Source organism: Eumetopias jubatus, unplaced genomic scaffold (genome assembly GCF_037043125.1).
Source record: "Eumetopias jubatus isolate StellerSeaLion01/CBP00866 unplaced genomic scaffold, mEumJub1_p1.0 scaffold_1, whole genome shotgun sequence".
NCBI lineage: Eukaryota > Metazoa > Chordata > Mammalia > Carnivora > Otariidae > Eumetopias > Eumetopias jubatus.
Genome location: NW_028274807.1, coordinates 77,524,536 through 77,549,806, shown reverse-complemented (window position 1 = coordinate 77,549,806; position 25,271 = coordinate 77,524,536). Strand labels below are relative to the sequence as shown.

General features: G+C 40.3%; 1 protein-coding gene across 3 annotated transcripts in view; it reads left to right on the top strand.

The window, feature by feature from the left end:
* LPP (LIM domain containing preferred translocation partner in lipoma) overlaps positions 1–25,271 on the top strand; it is a 653,705-nt gene that overhangs the window by 533,573 nt on the left and 94,861 nt on the right. For all 3 annotated transcript variants that reach the window (XM_028101192.2, XM_088025061.1, XM_088025065.1), the window contains one exon: positions 11,760–11,929. In XM_028101192.2, coding sequence (XP_027956993.1) covers positions 11,760–11,929 — 170 coding nt within the window. The remainder of the gene's footprint in view (positions 1–11,759; positions 11,930–25,271) is intronic.

Here is a 25,271-nt window from a genome sequence, read left to right as displayed (position 1 = left end):
CGAAATTTAAACTTTTCTACTTTTAAAACCCAGTGATTCTGCTAATCTGGAGGTGGCAAAGAGGGGTGGCTATTTATTTCCTCTCTCACACAAAACAAGATTGTGAAGGAACTTATTCTCTGAATGAAAGGGGAGAGGGGAAAAGTGGGAACCTTCTCATGTTTTATTCAGATGTTAACAAAGAAAATTGAGAAGTGTGTTTCCTTAAAATTGACACCATTTTTATCCCAAACATTCTGGTGATAGCAGACGACTGTTCAAGCTTCTTGAGAGTGAAGGGAATTTTTTTCAGAAGCATAGTCCCGGTGGGAAGTATTACCTAAAAGTAATCCACTAATTGCTTTCAATCATGCATATTTCCACATACTGTGTGCATACATACGTGTATTAATAACTGTTCCCAAGACGTCATGCTAGCTCTCAGAGAGCTCAGTGTTACTATGCAAGTGCCAGAGACAGAATTGATGCAGACTGCAGTTTAGCAACGAGAATTTTTCAGACACGCGAGGGCGGACATGGAGATGGCCGCAGGTCTACGACTCAGTGCCTGGGTCTCATGTGTCAAGCAGCCATGGCATCCATCTGCCCACTCCACTGAGAAGAGGAGCAGCACTACCAGCATTTCCAAGGAGCTTAGATCCTCAAAATCTATCCACTTACATCTAGGACTGCATTCCATCTTGTGGATTTGCACAGGAATTCCTTAGACTATGAACTCTGGATGAAAGCCCAGATAGAGAAGTACATTGTGCTCTATTGTGCATGTGATTTATATCAACATTCAGAACAAAAATTTATTTTATGGTGACACATCTTAGAGGAATTCCTTACATTTTGTTGTCACTTATAATTTAATATGTAAATTCCTCCCTGTAACACTTTAAGCCACCATGGGCTGGGATCACCGTTGAGGGACGTAGGACTGGCTCAGGTGGATGAGGTAACTTGCCCAAAATCACAGGTTATATATGTGGTAGAGTCAGGATTAGAACCCAGTTCTAATCGCAGATCTACTACCTGTCCCCCTCGAACTGAACAGAATGCTGATAATCCTTTATCCTTTAAAAGCTAATAACAAAACAGAAGCCTTTTGTCAAGTGAATGTTGTATGTAACTCCAGTGTACAAAAATGAATCAGTTCAGACCAGGTATGGTCAAACAGGGAGCAGAGCCTGGCCTGTTTTGGCCCCAGGGTATGGCTGCAGAACCCACTAGCACACATCTTGCTGCCATTCCTTTGATTTTCAGAACACCCAGGTGGAAAACTCCAGAACATGTCAGGGTGTTTCAGACAGAAATGGACTGGTTCTGCTGTTTCAGATGGTCATGCAGTTTACCCTTGTTCTGGAATCATGCAGGAGTCATCCTTGTGGACTACCCTGTACCCCCTTTTAACAATGAAATTTCCCCATATGGGGAGGGAGGAATTCCTCATGCTCAGGCAACAGCGCCTACTAGTGGGCAGAAACTAATATTTGAGGTGGCACACCCGGGAGCTAGAAGACCATTCTGCCGAGGGCCTACAGGCCTGCATCCAGGTCTCATCTCTTCTGTCAAGGCACAGCCTCTCCCTGAGCCTTTGTTTTTGCATCTGTATATGAGGTTGGACCAGATGTTTTCTAAATTTTCCACATGTTCTTTCGTTCTTAGACTTTCAAATCCTCTTAATAGTATATTAGGGTCATTTCAGCACTGAGTAGAAAAACCAAAGCTGGGGTGTAGTGTCAGATGAGAACATCCCCCACCTCTGGATTCAGCATCGTGTGTGCAGGTACTGTGGTCCAGGTCAAAGACCGCTAGACTTGGGGCCAGAGGAACCAAGCCTAAATTCCAGCTCTGCTTTCTACCTCTCAAGTCATACGCAAGATGATTCCTAAGTTAACTCATTTGCTAGATAATTGCCTTATCTAGCATTTAGTTATTGTGAGGTAAGGTTCAAACAACATGAGAGAAGTGAAGTTTTATGTGAACCTTTAGGATTACTCTGGATCTTGATATATCAGAAATTTAAAAGTAATGTTAGTCATAACTTTCATTTTGTTCTTTGTGGTAGCATTAAGTGAGAAGGCACATTTAATATTATAAAATACTATATAAATATAAGGAGTGCTTGGTAACATCATAAGATTCTCATGGCTATTGTTGGGCATTGAAATACTGTAGCTTTAGAAACACCCTCTCGAATTACCTCAGGGTTAGGTTTGCTCTTAAATAACCACAGTACATTTGGAGATTTCCCACCACAGAAACTAAACAAATTAAAGTATTTTCAGCTTGGGATGGAGCTTGAGGGAAATATAAATTCCCATGAGAGATACCATAGAGCAGATTCCAATCAGAAATCAGAAATAATCAGTGCAATAGCAGTTGCAACTGTACTAGTAAATATTGATTCTTTTTTCTGTTAACCGATCAATCATGAAGTGAATTTTAAATATAGGAAAATATATTAAGAATTCAGAGGGGGAGTATGAAAATGTCCATGTGTAAAAATTAAATCGAAGAGAAATCTTGGCTTTAGTCAAAATAGATGCTGATATTCCTGTCAGGGATGTTGTGAGGTTTATGCAAGCTTCTTGCCAGGCCGGATGTTTGTAGGAATTTTGGAGTTCTAAAGCAATAAGCCAGCTTAGAGGACAGGTGAAGGGGTCTCCAAAGCCAGACTGCTGGGTCCCTATTCCAGCCTCAATATTTAACTCCATGGCCGCGGGCAAGTGACTTACCGTCCCTAGGCTACCATTTCTGCTGCTATGATGAAGATGATGATTGGACCTACACCAGCAGGTCAGTGGAAGAATTACCTGAGATAATATATTTAAATACTTAAAACAGGGGCACCTGGGTGGCTCAGTCATTAAGCGTCTGCCTTCGGCTCAGGTCATGATCCCACGGTCCTGGGATCCAGCCCCGCATCGGGCTCCCTGCTCCGCAGGAAGCCTGCTTCTCCCTCTCCCGCTCCCTCTGCTTGTGTTCCTACTCTCGCCGTGTCTCTCTCTGTCAGATAAATAAATAAAATCTTTAAAAAATAAAAATAAATAAATAAACAAATACTTAAAACAATGCTTGGCAAATACTAACTGCTGAATAAATATTGACTATTATCTTCACTCTGGGGTCCACAAGTTCCTGCAGGATTGGGGTTGAATTTTGAGCACTAAATTCTCTAAGTGATAGCTTGATGAATATAAATCTTACATAACTGCCTCAGTGATGCAACTGTCTCTATTATCCCCATATTGACTGTCCTTTTTACAGGTGGGTCCAGAATGTGTATCACCCTGCTTTTGGTTGCAGTGATCTCTCCATTTGAAATTGAGCTATACCTCCTGTAGCTGGAGAGAGAAAGAATCAGGGCCCGCACAAGCCCCTTTGTGCCTATTGTGGAATTTCGTGGCCAAGTAGTGAAGGCAGTCATCACTGTTCCCTTTTTACAAATGCTGAGAAAAGGTTACCTCTGTGCGCAGTACTTAGCACAGAATAGAAAATTCTTAAATGTGTTTGTTGAGGGGCTGACAGAATGGCTGGACAGATGACCCAGCTGAGACCACCTGATCCTTGAGGAGGGGTCTACTTATTGCTTATTTTGAAAACATGTGCCTCAGGCTCTGGAAATTTAGGAAATTTGTCCAGGTTCCCATAGCTAGTGAGTAACAAAGGTAAGACTTGCAGTTCTGGCTGATTTCCTTTACACCTTTATATATAACTCATTAACAGGTGCCATGTATTACATTCAGAACTGCAAAGCAGTGTTGTTTTTTGTTTTTCTTTTGTTGTTATCTGATTTTTGCTGTTATTTGAGCTGCTTTCCCTTAGAATGGAAGTTGCCAGAAAGCAATCGTCCTGACATACACCGTGCATGTGTATGTTACTTAGTTTGGCAGAGGTTGGGACCAGGGTGGGTGGTGTCCAATTCACTGCCTTTGTCAATGCAACTAAGTGCGGCTTACTAGGAGGTAGCTCTGTAGGGCCAGGACTTTGGTTCCTAACCGTCATTGCTTTGTAAGAGTTCTCTGGGACAGACTGTACTGTGGAGCACATAAACATGCAGTTCCTTTTAGAGCAATGGTTCTCGAACCCACTGCACAAGAGCATTGTTATGTCAGGGCCCCATCCCAGACCAGATAAATCAGAATCTCTGGAAGCGAAGCATGGCTATCAGTGTTTTTGTTTGTTTGTTTTTTTAAAGCTTTCCTAGTAGGAAGGCAGAGTTTGAGTTTCAATACTTTAAAATCTTCTCTGAAGGACCCCCCCGACCTATGCTGATCTCCCTACCTGTTGCAGATTCTGATGTTTACTGAGAGCTCCCGAGATTTGGGGGTCAGAGAAGCGATGCTATATATTGGCTCTTCTTTCCCTGGGTGTGAAGATCTCAGAGGCAGAAGGAGGTAGGGCTGAGATTGGAACCAGGTCAGACTTCTAAAGCCCATCTTCTTAATCAGCATGTGTTTTTCTGTGAGTACAGTTTATTATTCAATCATAACTCTGACGTCCTCGGCCTTGGTTAGGAGCATGGGCTATTCTGCCCCCGAGACCTTGGCCAAGTGACTTAACCTCAGACATCTTACCTATCAAATAAAGATAGATAAGCATTATAGCACTATGGAAGAATGTATGTGGAGTGCTTAGGGCAGTGCTTGGCATAGAGAAAAAGCACAGTAATTTTCTGTGCTTCTTCACAATGCAGTGTAATTAAGTCAGTGGAACATGCTTGCTTTTGCAACCCCGTGTGGGACTCCCCCTCCAGTCCACCTCTTTCCCTGAAGGTCCAGCCTAAGCAAATATGTATCTATAAATGAATCACCTCATATCTAGGCTTCATAATGACTTCCTTTCGTCAGTAGGATTCAGCCTTCCTTCCATCTTATCAGGTTTGTGGCCCGGGCCTTTATCCACCCACTCCTATACTGTTCTCTCTGACACTTTGGGGTGGTATTTTGTTTTTTGTTTTGTTTTGTTTTGTTTTGTTACTCTAACTTAATTTCTTACTCTTAATTTCTCTGAAGACTTCCTGCGTCTGCCACTGGTCATCGTGCTTCAGCAGCTGTAGCCCCTTTGCCTGCCGTGTCTAGTAACATGCACGTGTGAGAGAGCACAAGCACGTGTGTGCAGCGAAGGGGGGGACTGCCTTGTGCTGCCTCCTCCCTCCCACCCAAGTCCCCACGGAATCTGCAAGCATCTCAGCAAGGACCACCGCAACAATACCATAATGAGCCAGTATAGTATCATTGTGTATACATAAGCAGGGCGACAAAACTAAGTGTGTACTACAGTCCAGCTTTTAAGATATGATAAGAATTCCATTATTCACACCACTAAATAGCATTTGCCATAGGAGACTCAATACTGCCATGTTACTTAAAGGCAGAGTTCAAGAAAGTAGGAAAAAACTGAATTTGATGTACGACGTCACACATACTATCACACCTTACATGGCCATCAGTTGACATTCTCGTTAGATTCTGTATTGTCGAAGGCCACACGGCAGTGCTATATGATACGTTCATTTACAACACGAAAGAAGGCTGCTGTAGAAGTGCTTCTAATTAATACAAGTGAGCTTCTTATGCAGTGCTGGTGAAATTTGAGAAAATTTAGCTGATTCTGTTCTTGTATGTTATCAATGAGTAGAAAGCCATTGAAAACTCTTCAAACTAAGACTTAAAGACACAGCATCAGGGTGATAACTCATTGGTGAAAAGTAGAATTTTTTTTTTTTCCAGCCAACTTACTGTTACCAGTCTGTCCCTGAACTGTTTTGAATACAGATAAAATAAACCTATTTGGGCAATGCTTGTCAGCTATTATCCTAATGAGCAATACAGAAATAGGGGCCCCTTGGAACAGTGGCTCAACTTGCCTGGACATGAGAATCACCAAGAGAGCTTTTAAAATTCCAGTTCAAGAACATCCCACCTCAGACTAATGAAATCCGAATCTCTGGAGCTGGAACCCAGAAATCAGTGTTTTGTTTTTACGTTCCCCAGATTATCGATTATATTGGTAAGGTTGAAAATCACTGTCCTAGGACTTAAGTAGTTTAAAAAACAGGGTGTCTTTTATCACATGCATTAATGCTACAGGATTCTATAAAATAAAAGCTTTGGTGATTAGGAAATGCCATCATTCCAGAACCTTCAGTGACTGCCATATGCACCTGTCATAAAAAGAATGCAAACTTGCAACTTCAGTGGAAGATAATTTCTGAATCAGCTTAATGGAGGCTCTGCTTTAGGAAGATAATTCCAGTGGGCATATGTAGGATAAATTTTGGAGCAATCTTTGTTTCTAGGAATACTTTGCCATGACTTCATTACCCTGATATAACCTTATTGATTCAACTTTTCAAACAGGACTCTGTTCAGAATATTTTGCAGAAGGTGCATAATGAGAAAGCTGATACATCATACAATCGGCATATAGGGTGATTCAATTCATTGTGATATTTAAAAATAGAATATGACTTTTGCTTGTGCCTAAAATTTCTATTATAAGTCAGATAGCAAGGAAGACATGAAGACAAATGTGACCTGGCTTGATGTCTGCATACGCATACATTTTCTATTTTACTTTTGATGTTGAATAATGCACAAGTTTGGGAGTATCACCAACTTTTAAAATGGCTGTGGACATTTTTGATCCTACCTCAAAAACAAGCAGTGTTTGCTAAAGAGGGCCTGTGGCCTATTATACTAATGGTGCAAGGTTCACATACATAAAAAACTTTTTAATTAAAAAATTCTATTTTTACATTATAAAGGAAGTATATTCACATTACCAAAAGAGAAAACGGGAAGCAATAAATATGAAAACCCATTTCCTACTACTATACCTCCCTTGCTCTACCTGTTATTTGCCTGTAATATCACCCTCCACCCATGCCCTTCCTAGAAATGACTTGTTCCAATTCTGCATAACCTTCCAGACGTAGCTCAGGACTAAGACTTCCATAGAGTTTTTCCATTTATAAGAGGAAGTAAATCAGATACTGGAGCAATCAGGAAGCCATTGCAATGGCCCATGAAAGATAATGGATCCCAATTTGGATAGTAGGCATGTGGTGGAAAGAAGCCTTTCAGAGAGGCTTCACTCAAGAGGTTGCTACAGTTGGGACAGGGTCCCTGGGGAAAGGGGTGAGAAGAACCATAACTGGTTCCAGAGAAAATACGGAGCAGTGTACATACCAAGCAGTAATATATAAGCAAGCTTTAGAAACGAATTCTTTTTTTTTTAATTCAGGCATCTTAATTCACTATCAAAATTCTCCTCAGACTGTCTGATCCTCTGTCATTGGATTTTTTTAAATCACTGTGCTGAGCTTTGCCAGCAAGCTCCTCATTCCAGCCCTGGGTCTGAACTTGAGCTTCCTACCGGCCCCTAATCAACTCTATTTCCTTCATGCTCTGATGCCTTCAAGTCTGGTACCATTCCCCTGGTTTTTCTCATTTAAAAGTGCTGAGATACTTGTCCAAGAGATGGGCATTAAGATTGTGGTCTGCTTTTAATGATGTGTAGCATAAGCCCCTCTAGGGGCAAGGATGTACTGGGCTTGAGTAACTTTCTTTCCATTGTGATTGCTTCCCTAAAAGGCATAGTTTGTAAATTTCGTTAATGTGAAAAGGGAACATTCGGGCACCTTTTCTGTCCTGCTGATGTGTAGGGCTATTTTTATGTTTTGTTCTTCGCTCTTTTTCTGTGCTTGTGATTTTAAAGGTGCCAGACTGACTGCCCTCGAGCCTGTGTCCCCAATTTCTCCCAAGAATAGGAAAAAAACGGGAGGCAGCAGCAGAGCTGGTCATGTCTGGGTCCAGCATATTAGCCTGACCCACTCTGGAAGAATGTTCTCCAAATTATAAAGGAGAAGATTGTTCCTTATGAATACTGCCCATCTGCTTTCATAGCTGAGAAGACAAGTCCTTGTTGTGCCAGCACCAAGTTACTGCAGAGGTTTGGGATCTAGTCAAGCCCAGCCACTCATTCCCTTTGATAAAACCAGAATGCTTTTCTCTTTCCCATCTCCACCTGTCCCAGTTCCATCCTTGAGTTGGGCTCAAATGCCTCTTTCTCCACAAAACCTTTCTGAGCCCCTCTCACACGTGATTTCCCTCCCACACCTCCATAGCACTTTCCCCTATGGCACTTGGCACCTTTCCCCATGGGATTGTAGAATGTATAGTCTTATAATGATTGTAAAAGGCACTGACATCGTCTAATCCATTTCTGTATATCACACAGAAGCAGAATATAGTACTGGCAAAGAGTAGATACCTGGGGAATGTTTGTTGAACAGAATGAAAATTTCAAAACATGTCTTTTCAGCCTGACCTTTAGGGGTTTGCCCTCATCTTTCTCTCTAGTCAGTAATTGCGATTCTCTCCCATATCCTCAGGGTTAGCTAGCAAACTCTCCATAAACTATGTAGACTCAATATCTTGGCTTCCAGAGACTATACTTCGGGCCAGGCATGGTCTGGGTCAGAATCACTACCTCCAGCTGTCTTATAGACCACCATGACCAGTAGACTGTAACATTTAGCCAGAATTTTTTTTCCCCCAAGGTGTGGTCCACACATCACTAGTAGTCCCTGGTGGACTCTCAAGGAGCCCAGTTTAAGGTCTAGAATGGGAAAGAGTAATAAATAAAAATAATTCTGTTGACCTGAATTTAACAGATTTGAAATGTAAAATTAGAGTTTTCACAGGAATCCAGTATGCTCTTTTTTTTTTAAAGATTTATTTATTTATCTTAGAGAGAAAGCAGGGGGAAGGTCAGAGGAGAAAATCTTTGAGGGGACTCCCCGCTCAGCACAGAGACCAACACAGGTCTTGATCTCATGACTCATGAGATCGTGACCTGACCTGAAACCAAGAGTCAGATGCTTAACCAACTGAGCCACCCAGGCGCCCCAGGAATTCAATATGCTCTTAATAATCATCACATTCTTTTTTTTATTTAAATTCAATTAGCCGAGGTATAGTACATATAATGTTCAGTGATTCATCACTTCAGTATAACAACCAGTGCTCATCACATCACGTGCCCTCCTTAATGCCCATCACGTTCTTAAAATTTGCACATATGTCACAAACCTCTGTTGATTGATGTTGCTGGACCAATGTTCACCAACAGTGCCATTCAGCTCAGAGTATTTTCATGTCATTAGTATTTTTTCTGCTGCTCTTAAACCTGTATTTTTCATTATCACTATTGTATTGCATTATTTCTTTAGTTCACCAAAATAGATCAGTGATTTCAATATGATTCCGTGACAGCAGGAAAAATGGTAATAAAGATAATACCATAAATACCACTTTGGATTAATATTAAAAATGTAAATTTTGGTGAAAGAGGATTCCAATATAAATATTGGAAGTGAATCTGTAAATTCTAAGACAAATGTGATAAGTCTGCACAAGCAGTTGTAAAAGAAAAGTTTGAATACTAAATATGATGATGACTTTTTAAAAAAATAAGACTTTATGAATTGGTGATCCATTTGCCTATAATTGCAGGGTGTTTTCTGTGATGAAATGACAGATAGTGACATGAAACTTTGAGAAGTGTAGCATCAACTTCAAACATAGCACGGTGAACTTTTTAGTAAACGAGTTAAGCTGTTGTTTTTTTTTTCCCCTGAATAATCACAAAACAAGTGCCATATGCAATAACCTAGTTTTGTTACTAAAGGCAATTAAAGTCCACAATTTTAAAGGCAACTTTCTAAAGTTATACATCTCATGATAAAAACAGATACAAGTTGGGTGCCTGGGTGGCTCAATTGGTTAAGCGACTGCTTTTGGCTAAGGTCATGATTCCAGGGTCCTGATTCCAGGGTCCTGGGATCGAGTCCCACATCGGGCTCCCCCCTGCTCTGTGGGCAGCCTGCTTCTCCCTCTGCCTCTGCCTGCCACTCCCCCTGCTTGTGCTCTCTCTCTGTCAAATAAATAAATAAAATCTTCAAAAAAAAAAAAAAACAGGTACAAGTTAACTCTTGGGTAGAAGTTTGTAAAACAAGCCACAAAGTTTATTACAGAAGTTTTTATCAAATATCAAGAATATGATATCAGAAATTTAGACTATCACCTACCGTGGAGACAGTTCAGTTTCCAAGAGTTTAACTCTTTTTCCAGTACTTGATATTTTTTATTCCTTAGGGGGAAAATGATCTGTAGTTTGGGTTATATTTTAAAAACACATTCAAGTCCTGCAACAGAGCATATAGAAATATTTTCCAGTGCCAATGCAACCAGAGAGGATTAGAAATATGTTTGCCTCTTTTCTCCCAAGTTGAAACATTTAGCCCTCCTGTTTGTAGGTGTGAAATGATTGTCAATCCAACGTGATGGAGTGCTGAAAGCAGTCTTCAGTGAGAAATCTCCCCATAATGTCAGCTCCGTGTTCAATCCCAATGCACAGAATGAAGCAGAGGCCAGATGACATAGTGCTTAAAACCATGGACACTGAAGCTAGACTACTTAATTTTGAATTTCATTAACCATTTTTGTGACTCACTTTCCTCATCTGTAAAATAGGGCCAATAGCAGACCTGTGACATAGGTGGCTGTAAGTATGAAATGAGTTAACATGTCTAAAAGCACCTTGAAAATGCCTGGCATAAGGGGAAGCACTAGGTTTGCTACAACTTATGTGTTAAAGCCCCCAGATTCTTGTTGACATTTCCAGTGACCTGTAATTATTTGTTAAGACTTTCTACTTATGGAAATAAAGAAAAGAAGGAAAACTGGATGTGGATCTGACCTCTGGCTCCAGATTCCCATGACAGAACCAGATAGAGATACAGACTGCAGCCAGCACAGTGCCTCACGCTGACATAAATATTTGTGTCTTCTGTTGTTTTATTGTTCCTATTTAAAACAATGAATTTTTTGAAACCCAAATCTGATGTCCATATGTGGTCCAGATGCCCCATAAATCAGTTTAAGAATGCTGAAAGTTTACAGAACACTGGGCTGGACGATGACAACCAGGACCATAGGGACTCGAAACCCTAAAGTCGGTGGAACTGTTGCAGGTTTTAGGGATGTTCCAACTAGTACCAGACTTGAAGGCAATATAAGTAATTGTAATAACTTAAAGGATGTCAGGTGTAAGAGATGACACGTGTTTCACGAGGCCCTAGAAGACAGAACTAGAAGTACTGGGTAGCAGTTAGCTTGAGGAAGCAGTCTGGCTCAATATGAGAGATAACTTTCTAGCAGTCGGAACTGTCGGGAAATAAAAGGGACTCCCTTTTGATCTGTCTATCACTGAGGGCTGGATGCAGAGATTTTACAACCTGGACTTTTCTGAGAGGAGTTAAAGTTTGATTTTTTACCCAATTCCTTCACAGTCCAACTGGACACGTAGACTCTCCAAGCAGAAAGACTTTCCTAGATGTGCCTTCCACTGCTCCCTTGCTGAGTCATGTTCCTCTTACACTTGGTGTGAGATCAGAGGCACAGTACTGGCCTTGACATCAGGAGACCTGAGTTCTACTCTGTCCCTTTCTGTAGGTCCTTGAGCTGTGAGGGTCAACTCCTCAAATGCCTCATAGAAAATCCCCATCATGGCGGCCGTACCCGGCCTAGGGGTGGCTATACCGGCGATCTTTCTCCTGGGACGGCGGTGGTGGGCGTGGTGTCAGTCTTGTTGCTGCTGTTGCCATTATGAGTCGGCTGTCTCCTCCACCTTGGCTTCCGTCCTAGGAGGACTGAAAGTGTTCCTTGGTGTGTTCTTAGGAGTCAATCCCTTTTGCCTTTCAGGCCGCTGTGCTCGCTGTGGGGAGAATGTCGTTGGGGAAGGGACAGGATGCACTGCCATGGATCAGGTCTTCCACGTGGACTGTTTTACCTGCATCATCTGCAACAACAAGCTCCGGGGACAGCCCTTCTATGCAGTAGAGAAGAAAGCTTACTGTGAGCCCTGCTACATTGTAAGTTCACATTCTGCTCTGCCACTCCCCCCCCCCACCCCGCCCTGCTTTGTAAAGATGTCTTCTTTGGCAGAATGCCAATCACTCCAAATAGAATGTAGCCAGCGATCTCTATTTCTCCCCAGATTCCAATGTGTGTGTGTGTGTGTGTGTAGATTGACATATCTTAATTTTTTCCAATTGTCCCCTGTACGTATGAGGTCAGAAAGGCATGTTAGGAGGATCTGCTCATTATCAATTAGTGGTCTGCAGAGAAGATCATCCCTTCGGGCCTTTCAAGCATGTACATACAAGCTCACACACCCCCCCCTGCACAGCAGGTTTCCCAAGTGGCATAGTTGTACCTCTTATTATTAGGTCTCACCCTGCATTTGAATTTGCCAGTATTTGTAAAGAAACCCTGCAGGGCCTCTGGACTCCCCAGTGCTCTTTCAAATTCCTGGGCCCTTTGAATGGCCTCTTATCTCCCCAAAAGATTGCCTACCTACCATACCCAGCAGGTTTTCAATGCTGCAAACAGATAGACCCTTTATGATACAGGGAAATGAATTTCCCTTAAAGGAAAATGAATAGTAATGCTGACTGAGCTAATAATTGAGGGGTTGGGTTTTTTTGTTGTTGTTGTTGTTTTTAAGAATACAACAACTATATTTTAATAACATAGCCGGATGGCTAAAAATATGCTATCTTCATTTCCTACCAGGCTACTTAAATCTACACATTAAGCTATCTTCTGATAGAGCAATTTGATAAACTGTTTTTGAACTTAAAAAAACATTTCTTTGCTGTCTTTCTGCATGATTTTAATCTGTTTAACACTTGTTAGTGGAAAAATTGGTGCATTTTTGCAAACCCACAAAGGAGGCATGGTTTGGCCTCAGTGCCCAGGCCTTTTAACATAAAGGAAGTTTTGGGTGCAAGGTCTCAGGAGTTATACATAGCTTTGCAGAACCCCAGGGTTCAAGTTCACTGCAGAAGTTTCTGGCCTTGTCAGTATCTTCCTATGACCTGCCCGCTCTAACTCATTGCAGCCCTGGAGTCCGCAGCACAGATCTGAAAGTTCTTCAAGATTAAGATATTGCAGGATTCAATATTGTTTTGCATCTCTTAGGTTCAATTTTATTTCGTTTTCCTCCCCAAAGGAAACTTAACTTAAATACATACCGCATCATACTAGTGCCACACAATGCTGGAGCTGGAAACCAACTCCTCTTTTTAGAAGTGAGAATGCAGAAACAAGGAGAGGAAGAAAAGGGCCTCTCCATCCCATCATGGATGTCATAACCAGGGCTATATTCAGTCCTTCACACCCCTGGTCCCATAGTCTCTGCTGACAGCACACATTTTTAGTTTGTCTAGAACATAAACAGAAACACTATAATGTCCTATTGATCTGGAAGGGGGCAGTTACATATATGAGGGAAAGTCTACTGAACAGAAGCTTACCTCTTTAGGAAATAAGAATATTTCAGATATTGCCCTTTGAAATCTTTACTGAAAAGAAAAACATTACAAAATCCCCTGCCTTTGTAAACAGACCGCATGGACAATGGCTTAGGGCCGGCACGTGAAATTACTTATTGCAGTGCGCTCTGTGACGACGATGTCCACAGAGCCTCTGGAAGCACCTGTGGCCCTTTGTCCTTATACGAAGTGATTACACATTGCTGTGTTTTGTGTAGCTCTGTGTCTATTTTTCATCCTTCTTTTGGACTGCTCTGTTGATTTTTTTTCCTACTTTAATGGTGCTCCGGGGGCAGTCCTCTTCATTTTTTCTTATATCCCTTGGGGCTAAGGATCATACGAGCAATATTGGGAAACAGTGTAACATGGTGTGAGGAACATGGTTTGAATTTGATTTCATCACTTACAAGGCTTTGTCTCCTTGAGAAAGCTCTTTCCAAGCCTCAGTTCCCCCATATATATAATGGGAGTGATTGCAGGATTTTCTCCAAAGGCTTGTGAAGATGAAATGAGGCATTGCTGTAAAGCACATTTGGCCTGCCCAAGGAATGGTAATGGAATGCATGTTATTCCGAGATGAATGTTGGTAAGATTTCTGGCATATTTAGTATTTCTGAACATGAGGACCTTACATGTGCCGTGAGGCTCCTTGGGCTTTAGGGAATTGTTTTAACCTCTCAGGCATACCCCTGTCCCATTTTTAAATGCTTTTCTTGCCCTCCTGGGTGTGTAATAAGACTGAAAAAAAGTGCCATCTGGCCTACTCACAGGTTTCTACAGTGTGTGGGCTCAGGTTTCGATCTCCGGGCCAGGTATAGGAGCTCAGTGATTCCTGAGTTGTAGTTCCTTCAGCTTTGGTTGCCCTGTTGCTTAAGACTGTGCTTATGACAAGGAAGAGTATCTGGGAAATATTTAACCACATCCTCGGAAGAGCTGGGTGAATTCAAACAATGGAAATTCCTACCATCTTTATTGATGTCTCTCCCTCAGAAGAACCTTTAATCAAGATTTTTCTTTATGAGATCTATCCATGGTGACTCTCAAGTGTAATTTAATTCTTATCAGAATCCAGTTAAGCTGTATTCAGAGACCCTTGTTTAGTATTGATTTTAGAGTTCAGCACAGCCCTCAAGCTCTCACATGGATGTGTTAGCATTTTCATTTCTTTGGGACTTTTCGTCAAGTCCAACAAGTTGCCACACTAGAAATGTAAAGAGTTTTCTCTGGGGGTGGGATTGGGGAAGCTGGGAGACTAAAATGAAACAAGTTGGTTTTGAAGACAGCGTGTGGTAAGGACGATCCTAGGGCTGTATGTCTGTCTCTTGGAACCAAAGCCCTCCGAACAGAAATACCTGTGATGCCATCCAGTCAAACTGCCTCAGGTTCCATTGGTGGAAACTGATGTCCAAGAGACATCCTGTGTAAACAAAGTGTGGCGAAAACCCACGCCCTGCACCTCAGTCAGTGAGCTTTTTTTTTTTTTGGTAATAGAATCAGAATATTCACGATCGTGGTTTAGTTCATTATTTCTGTGTAAAGACCACCCATGTCCAATGCTCTGAGTTTAGGAAGGAGACTCACCTAATACAAATTTAATTTCTTCTTGCCTAAATTAATTAGTGATCAACTTAGATCATATTTAAATTGACCATTTACATAATTTGGGGGGAAAAATATACCAATTACGTCTTCATCTTTGCTTTAGTGATTATTCAGATTTTCCTGTTGTCTCTTGAATCCTTAATCCTTGCACACACATAACTGTAATTAAACCAGTTTGGTTCTATAAGGCACTATAATTCTCTTTAATCATTTCATATATGCTTTCTTTTGTGTTTTCTATTGGTTGACTTAATATAAATATGTATATAGCTTTCCACTGTTAATAACCGCTATTTTTTAGTTTTTTTTCTGTTTAGTTTTGCATTATGTTTGCATACTACATTGTAAAGCTCTTTGCCACTAGAAAGGTATTGGGTGTTTTCCATTCTTTCAGTATTGTAAATAACATGCCTATAAATAGCTGAGTAAAAGTTTTATATTCTTTTACTTTGAATTTTTTTCCTTAGCATAAATTCTTTGATTTATATTACCAAGTTCACTTTGCAGCAATTTGGAGAACTTTTGCTCGATTTCTTTAGAAAGATTTTTCAAATTCACAGAACCATCAGCAATGTGAAACCGTATGTTAAACTCTAACCTATCCACTATTGAAGAAGTTTATTTATATTTACTTTGAACCAATTTAATAAGTGCCTTATGTAACAGTTATTTTATTTTTTTAAAGATTTTACTTACTTAATTTATTTGAGAGAGAGAGAGCATGCTCAAGTGGGGAGAGGAACAGAGGGGGAGGGACAAGCCGACTCCACGCCGAGCACGGAGCCTGATGCAGGGCTCCATCCCACGATCCTGACACTATGACCCAAGCTGAAATCGAGAGTCGGACACCCAGCTGACCAAACCACCCAGGCACCCCTGTAATAATTATTTTAATTTAAGTTTGTATAGTTATTAACAAAACAAATAAGATGCTTTTCAACTTTGGTGATCTCTTAAAAGCTTAGTTTTGATTATTTTTGTGGATTTGTGTAAATGAACAGATTAAAAGTACGAGCACTAAGCTTCCTTGAGAAGTAAGGTGATGTAAATAGAATATATTGCTTCTAGACCTTGCTCTCCTGGTGTGACCTTGGGGAAGCCATTTAATTTCCGAGTACCGGTATCCTCATTTATGAAAAGGAGATATTAACTTCTTCCCTGTCTTCAAAGACAAGGAATGAACAATTGTGTTATTTTATACATTACAAAATTGTTTACTAACAGAAGGGCTTAGTCCGTTAAAAACATTATTATCGTTGCTTTTTGCCTTAGCATAATCTGATACAATTTAGAAATCCTCTACCTTTGGGGGTAATTTCATAGCTACAGTTGCTATGGAAATACTGAAATAAATGGACGTCATGGAAGGACGATGAGGACATACATGAGAAGAAGAGGCTCATGCTTTGCTTGAGAAGATTTTCATGGTGCTGTGAGTATGAGGGGCAGCAGCCATGCCTCCCACTTAATGTGTTCTTCTGTCCTGAATGAGACAGGTTTAGCCACAAGCGTAGATTAACAAAAGAACCGCCACGTCCTTAGCATTGCCAGGGCATCTGGGCCTGAGACGTCGCGCGTCCGAGATTCTCAGCAAAAGTCTGTTTACGAAATGGCAGCCAAGGATCTTCCCCTAAACCAGGGCTCTTAACTCAGAGTGGATCACATCCAACTTCTAACTCTCCAACGGTGGAAGTTGGTACAGACGTTTTTATTAGAGTTAAAATCCAAGTGATTAAAAGGCCTCAGGAAATCGGAGGCCAACTCCACAGGAGACTAAACACTGCAAGGTTCCTGAGCTTGACACATTAGTGGCCAACACGCTCACGGCCTTTTGCTCCCTTAGTCACTCAACGGCCACAGTCTCCTACCTCTGCAGGAAAGTTGTCCTTTTATATGCTCAGTTCCTCTGAATAGTGTTTTAAAAGCAGTTATGGCCAGTGCTTCATGTGGGTGTTGGGAAAGGAGCTCAGAGTTTGGACAAAAGCTGAAAAATCCACACGAATTCCCCTTCTCTTTTCTCATTGCCCACCCCTGCTCCCTCACCTCCAAGAAGCATCTGTCTCTCTTTCCCCCTCACACCAAGCGCACCTGCACACATACTTTCTTCTTGATGTTATATCATTATCCCTCAAGCACTCTCCCAGAAAGGAGAAAATGCTTCAAGAAAGAGGGACATTTGTCAAGTATCCTCTAGAGCGATTTCACCGTGCTAACTACTACTGATCGTTCTCTCTCTCTGCACCCCCCCTTACATTTGACAGCGCTCCTGAGCACCTCTCATTGCGTGTTACCATTCCTATTAAAACCTTGTGAAATAGACTGGTGCAGGGCAGAGGAGTGGAGGGGTTACTGGTCCCACTTGATGGCGGCTTTGATATTTTCAAAGCGAAAGACAAACCAAGGGTAGGGACAGATCTTCTAACTTGTACATGATTGCTAGGTCCATATCACCACCCTGAAACTAGTATTCAGCTTCCTAAAGATAACAAAGATACTGACAGCCCTCTGTGATTAGAGCCTTCCATTTCCAACATTTGAATTGATGACCACATACATCATGCCTTCCAGCATTCCAGAATCTGAAATGCTCAACTTCTATTGGCAATAAAACGCAAGCCCTGTCTTTTCTTAAGCATTTACACGTGCCTCTCCCTGCAATGCCTCAGGTTTTAAGGGGAAACCCTTCTTTTTATGGTTAAAAATAATCATAATAATAACATTTGTTTAGTGCTTTCAATTTTATAGAGCATTTTTCTTTTAACTTACGTCATCCTCTAATGGTCCTAGAAAATAGGATGATTATTATTATGTTCCTCTCCAGGGATAAGAAGCTGAATTTTAGAAAAAGTCAGCTTGCTCCGTTCCATAAGGCATGAGCATCAGATCCAAGACTTGACCTGGCCTTTGACTCTCAAGCCCAGCTCTTTTCATGCACCCAACTAGTCACTGGAAATTTCATTTATTACTAGGTTTCCTTTCTCACAATTAATTTTTTCTCTATTACCATTTTTTCAGTGTCAAGTTAAAAAAAATACAGTTAACCTACATTCTGAATTTCATAAAGTGGCTTTTGCTTATTCTTGGACATATTAGAGAAATATTGAGCTCAAAATATCCTTTCTTATGGTGGTCGATCTTAAAAAACTACAACTATGTTTTTAAGTATTATGTGCTCACTAGAGAAAAATTAGAAAATGTATTAAAATATGCATAGCCCACATCTAAATAACACTTTATATTTTACCACACACTCCTTTTCTATTTCAATATCTCTCTGTATAGATACAACCATACATCTACACATATGTGGTTTACACGTGCATGCACACACAACGCACACACAAATGGGATCATACCATCCATACTAATTAGTAACTTGCTTTTGTTACGTGACGATACATCAAACTTTGCCTTCTCCAAAGGGCATTCAAAATGTCTTCCATGGGCAAAAAGAATATATATCACCTACATACCTTTTCTGGAAAAAAAAAATGACAAAGAAATATTCCAGCAGAAAAATAAGTTAATCAAAATAAAGTATGTGGAAATCTAGGGCTAATAAAATGGTGATAAACAACGAACCAATACAACTAATAGTTAAAGAGAGAGGAAAAGATGAATAGCAAATTCAGGCTAAGAGAAAATAATATTAATCACCTACTAACTACAATATTAATAGCAGACAAAGTACAATTCAGAACAAAACTATTACATCGGCCAAAGTGTATTACCTTATTGATAAATGTCACAGTTCCACAGGAACAGCCCTGATTTGTTAAATATCATTACATTGAAATATATAATACAAAAATATTGATGAAATACAAGCTGAAAATGGCTAAACCATATGCTTTATAAAACTTTAACACATTCTATGCAATCTTTGACAAACCAATTATGGAAGTTGAGTAATATGATTAATATGATTGATTGGATCCATACAAGCAAAGAGATTCTATCTTCTCTCCAAATCTCCATGGAAGATTTAAAAAAACGTCCTCTCATAGTCTAAGAGGAAAATATAGACAGTTCCTACTGGCGCTCACAGAATTGCATATAGCAGTACAGCAAGACAAGAAACTTATCAAAGGATAAACAAATAAGCATGTCTGTGGGTTAAAGACTTCTTAGAAAGTAGTGCTGATGGTAACGCTGCATGACAACCAGAATGAGACCCAGCCAGAGTTGAATTCCAGTACAGCTAGGATCATTAATTGCAACAAGAAAGGGTGCATATATATTTATCTAAAGACCTAGAAAAGGACAACAAAGTCAACCTTCAGGAAGAAGGAAGTCATTAAAGGCAGTTATTGATAAACTGAAAAATACTAGAATTTTTAGGTCCAGGAGATGATTCTTTGAAAAGAGAAATAAAATAAGCACCCAGGGAAGATGAGAAAGAGAGAGAGAAACAAAAATTACAGAAAACTAGGAATGGAAAAGAACTTCTTTAGCATATGTATAGAAGACATTTAAAAATTATTGCACTTAAAATTTCATAGAAGAGGCTATGATCTGTGCATACTTAAAATGCAAGGGAAGAACCCTTGAATAACCCCTGAACATGGGTGGAATGCAGACGTACCGCCTGAGAAAGCACCAGGAAATTTCACTGAGAGGACTTTTCAGATCTTTAAAGAACAAATGATTCCTCTGCGAGTTCAACTTTCAGAGCTCAGCAAGAGAAGATAAGCTTCTCAGATCATTTGAGAAAGCTAGCCTGATCCTGGTTAATAATATTACTAATAAACAAGGTTGCCCCCAAAAGAAAAGTATGCTCATCTGACTTTCACCTGTGCAGAAACCCTAAACGAAGTGTTAGGAAATTGAGTGCCACATAATGAAACATCCCAGGTAATTCAATGTTAGGACAATAGTAGGAACATTTTAACATAATCCATTATATATATATATATATATATCAAATGTTAATAAACCAGTCATCTCCATAAATGCCTAAAGGGTATTTAATAAAATTTATCATACATCCTTTGTTAAAACAAAAACAGTTGCAGGAACAAAAAACAAGCTCTAAGTAAAATGGAAGAAAAAGGAAAATACGTGTTTAATAGGATAAAACAAACTAGTGGCCAGCCTTCTTCCTAGATCTTGCTGGGTATGCATAGGATCACTGCTATTATATTAATATTGTTTTTAACATTCTAGCCTTCATAATGGGAACTGGGAAACAAAAAGTCTTATATAAACTTTCATATATGTAACTTTTTCTTTATTTTACGTATATATTTCAATTTATTATGTAATATTTCTAACACATAAAACATGATGAAGTATCACGTACCCTTTATCCAGTTTAACAAATAAAACATTAGGAATTCCACTGAAACCCTGAGGTCCTTGTCCTTAATCACATTCCCAGAACCCTTGTACAGAGGTAGTCATTATGCTAAATATGTTTTTTGTATCATATCCATGCATTTCTTCATATTTTGACTCCATATCTCTAAAAATATAGTGTCACTTGCGTATAGTGTTTCTTAATTTTAAATGAATAGCACTTATCATACCTATTTTTCTGAGACCTTTCCACTCAAAGTCATAAGACTAAAATATAGCAACATTTATAGATGATATGATTATTCTAGAAAATCTAAAGTCTTAGAATAATAAAAGCTTAATAACTTGACAAAATTAAAATTATAAGTTTTGGTTTAGAAAATATAACAGGAAAAAAAGCCCTATACAGAAGCAACAAACACTATAAAATACCTAGGCAAACCTTTAAAAGCATAAATGATCTAAGTGAAGAATGCTATAAAATTTTACAGGGATAATTAACCCATGAGCAAAATGATTTGGGGATTGAATATGCTTTGGAAAGCACCTCTCACTTCAACAGGCATTCATATCATCACCCTGTAATTATACAAGAACAAGGCTTTGCGGGAGGGGAGATAGTTACTGCATGGCCCTTTGTAAGGGTTTTTATTCAGCTTTTTTTCCCAGCTAGCCCCCAGCCCTCTGCTGACCAAGGCTACTGCTCACCACATCCCTGCAGGCTTCAGGTTGGCCCTTGGTGAGGGTAGGGAGGCAAAGACCTGCAGGCAGACTGCCCGGAACAAGGAAGAGGCTAGCTGAGTTTAACCTTTTTCTCCAGTTCCTATCCCAAAGTATATTTATTTCTGTTGTTATAGAATTAGGATGCATTTTAAAGGCCAGAAGGAAGGAACCTTGGAAATTCAATAACGTCAGTTTACAGCTGAGAACACCTGAAGCCCAAGAAAGCTGACCGATTTGCCTGAGGTTATATGGTTTATTAATGGCAGAGGCAGGAATAGAAACCATGAACCTTGATGATACCTTCAAAGAGCTGCTTTCTTTGGGACTGACGTGAAGAGGCTTAATCATATGGGGCTACAGACTCCAGAGAAACATCCCTAGAAAATTTTGGATTCCGTAAATTTTGGTTGGAGAGTGTAGAAATGGGACAGGGTTTGCCTCAGCTCCAACCAAGATGGAGAGTCTCAGATTTCCAGGTTAAATGCCTCTGAAACTTTATGCTAGAACCTTCCCACTGCCCTAGTTTGTTTATTTTTAAATCAAGCATGAACTCACCACTCGGTGTTTGCCAGAGTTTGGATGAATGTCAGCATCAGGCCACTGTAATAATGGTTTAAGATTATTTAATCCTATTACTTGTACACTTCATTAGGCTGAGTGAATTGTTGGCAGTGGTTCAGTAAACTTCCTACTTTAGAGATAAAAGGATGGAAAGAAAACAGGGAAGGAGTCTGTTCCTCGTTTTCCTTCATATTTATTGTTTGTCTCTTAAAGGATAAAGGAATGGTAATTACCCAGATACAGCACATAATCTGTGTTAGCAGGGTCTTCTAAGCTGCTCTGTACCCTCAAAAGAGAAAAATGTCTATAACTTGATGTTTCCAATTAAAAAGAAAGGATTGGAACAAAGGAGAGAGAGAGAGAATGTGTGTGTGTGTTTATGCTTTAAAAATCAATGTTAAAAATAAACCTGAAAATAAGTTCAAGAGTCCTAGGTAAGACATTCAATCTTTCACTTAGCAGGCCCGGTGTGAGGCAACAAATGATTTTCAAGAAAAAATCATGGAATGTAGAGTGAGACCTGGTTCACACCAGCCTGACCAGCTGCTATTCTGCATTCACCTCATTTATTTTACCTTAAATTTCCCCACAAATAGAATGAAAGTAATATTTCTTAGCTTGATGGCTAAATGAGGATTCAGAGAGGCTGACAGGGCTGAACAAAAATCAAAGTGTGGGGGTGTTGGACAGTATATAACCGCACAGGGCCAAGCCCCAGGTATGTGCAAACAGAATCTGCAAAGGAGAACTTGGCTTCACTTGAATCCCCAAAGGACTATTTATTGAGTCAGCATCACAGTCTCTGGAATATTACCTGCATGCTGGGGGTTCAAGAGCTCGCAACGTCTGAGGGGTGGCGGCAAGTCATGAGACTCTCGAAGCTTGGTTTTCCCAAAATGTGTCAGAGGTCCCCTGCTTTGGAATCACCCTCAAGTCCTCATTAAAAAAGTAAAGTTCTGGACCACTCCCCAGAATTTCTGCACATTTCAGCCAAGAAATGTGCATCTTTTACAAGGCTCTTGAGGGAGGTTCTTGTGCATGCTCAGTTTTGAGATCCACGTGTCTGTATTTCTAGCCCAGCTCATCTAAGAAGTAGTCCCAAAATACTTCACTATCTCCCATCTCTCTCCTACACATTCTTTTTACCACACTTGGCCAAATGGGACTGTCTTCTCCTGGACATTGATATTTTACGCTTCTCTGTCTGTGCTCCAGGCTGCTGTCTGCCTTGTGCCTTTCCCCATCTCCATGGTTTGAAAATCTGTATCAACCAACCTTAAAAAGCTTTCCTGGAACTTCCCCAAGTAGATGTGGCCTTTTCTGATGCAGTGCTTCTGTTTCCTCCTCTCTCATATGATTTCACTTCCTACAACTGGCGTTGAAGTCATTTGAGTGTTTGACACATTCTCTTACTGTTTGAACCCCTTAGAGAGTGTGCTATGTTGGGATGGGGGGGAGTGTGTGTCTCATCTTGTTCATCTTTGTCTTTTCCATGATTCTTGTCACAGTAGGTGAGCCATCCCTGCTTTGATATTTATGGAGGTTGGGGCCAGAGGGGACCTGGTTTCACTCTAGACCCCAGTGTCTCCTAAGAGGGTCTTTGACTCTTTGCCCTTTGGTACACCTTAGATTTGAGACTCCCTGTGTGTATATGAAGCAGAGAGGAGAACTTGGCTCTGGGAGCTTGTGAGCAGTCACTGCTAAAATGTAAATGTAAAAGATTGAAGGGAAAGATGTGAGAGTGAAGCCAGCTGTCTAGCTTCCAGTCGTAGAATTATCATAAGAGCCGGCACACTCAAGGTCAAACACACAGACCTGACTCCCGGATGAAAACTGCCAGAGAGTTTGAATGGAGGTTCTCTGATGTTCTGATGACTTTGAATGGGACGTGGTAATTCCCTCCAGCCAGGGAAGCCAGCCTCCAACCAGGCTTACTTTTTTAAAAAAAAGGAAAAAAAGATCTGCTTCCTGGACTTCTCTTTTGCTCACCTCCCCGCAATCAAGTGATGCGGGCAAGATTGGCATCATTGTAACATGGCGAGTGCTCTATTTGAACACTTCATGGTGACAAGAGCCTGGTATATTGTAGATCTTCAAAGAATGTTTACTTTTTTAACTTAAAGCTTATTAAAAAAAAAAAACAGTCTTCTACGTTTACAATATGGGAAAACAGGATGCCAAGATAAGAGGGAAAGACGTGCTCGGGGGTCTCACAGGTGGATGGAGACACTTAGAACCCTTTAAGCCCTGAAAGCCATAAACCCACACAGTAATGAGTTTTTAAATTAGATCAAAAAAATTGTTTTTGAAAGGAGAGTAAATGTCTTCCACAAAAGCTGTTTTTTTTACTTTATGGGCTGGCTCTTCATTAATGCTAAAAGGTATTTGAGGCAGTTTATGTTAATAAAATCATTGGGACACATTAGTTAAAATAAAACTGAACCTTCTAAAACGTATCCCTTTAAAAAGTAAAAATGTGTATTTTTAATCTAGTTTAGGCAGACTCTGAATTCTATTATAAAGCATAACAAATACACAAATAGGTTTTCCACAAAATAGATTGTATGAAATGTGTCAGGGCCTCATAGGAAAGGACTGGGGAAGGAGACTAGGGGCATTTTGGGGGAAAGGAGGCATTTGATAAGAAAGTCTTCATGGAGGAAGTGGCACTTACCGGGGTGTTGTGTGGTAAATCTGATTTTCTCCTAATGCCACAATAGTCATTCTTTTTCCACCCCTGACAGACAAGTGGGAACTGTTACTATCCCTTCCTTTCTGCAAATTAACAAAATCAAGGCTTAATAAACCAAGGGCTTTGGAAAATGAGGAATTAGCATAGGATTAGAGCAGAACTTTGAGCTAGTCCCTGCACTCTAAATCTTAGCCTCTACCTTTCTCTTGAAGTAAATTCAAGCTAACAGATGGCCTGTCATCAGATAGGATTTTTTTTTAAATCAGCAAGTCTTTTTTTAATAAACCTCAGGCCCCAGTTTGGTTACCACTGTTTTGAGACTCTTTCCCTATGTTCTTCTAAGCTAAAGACAAGCCCTCCATCCTCTGTGTCCCGAGAGCTTTTCTCTCTACCTTGGTTTTACTCCTTCACCTTTGTTCTAACCCTTTACTGTCCCCACCTTATATCGGCTGACGGTCTCACCCTCAAGGATTCTCAGTGTAAGCTCCTCAAGAGCAAGCTCATTTTTTTCGTTGTTTTTTGTGTCTCTTTCCCCTATTCAACCCCAGACCTTACTCTACATCACCCAAAATAGTGCCCAGAGCAGTACCTCTCTCCCTGAGGGGTTTTTAGGTATTGGTTTCTATGTGGGTTTTTGGTGTTCATTGTTTTCTTTTCTTTCCTTTTTTTAATGAATATACTAGTAAGCTCGGTGTGCTGTAACAAAATACCTTAGACTGGGTGGCTTAATTGCTTACACAACAGAAATTCATTTCTCACAGTTTTAAAGGCTGCAAGTCCCAAGATCAGGGTGTCTGATGGTCGGATTCTGGTGAGAGCCCCCTTTCTGGCTTCTTACTATGTCCCCACATAGCAGGGAGAGGGAAAGAGAACAGCTCTGTGGTGTCTCCTCTTATAAAAGCACTAATCCATCATGAAGGCCTACCCTCATAACCTCATGTAAACCTAATTACCTCCCAAACACCTCATCTCCAAATACCATCACTTTGGGGTTAGAGTTTC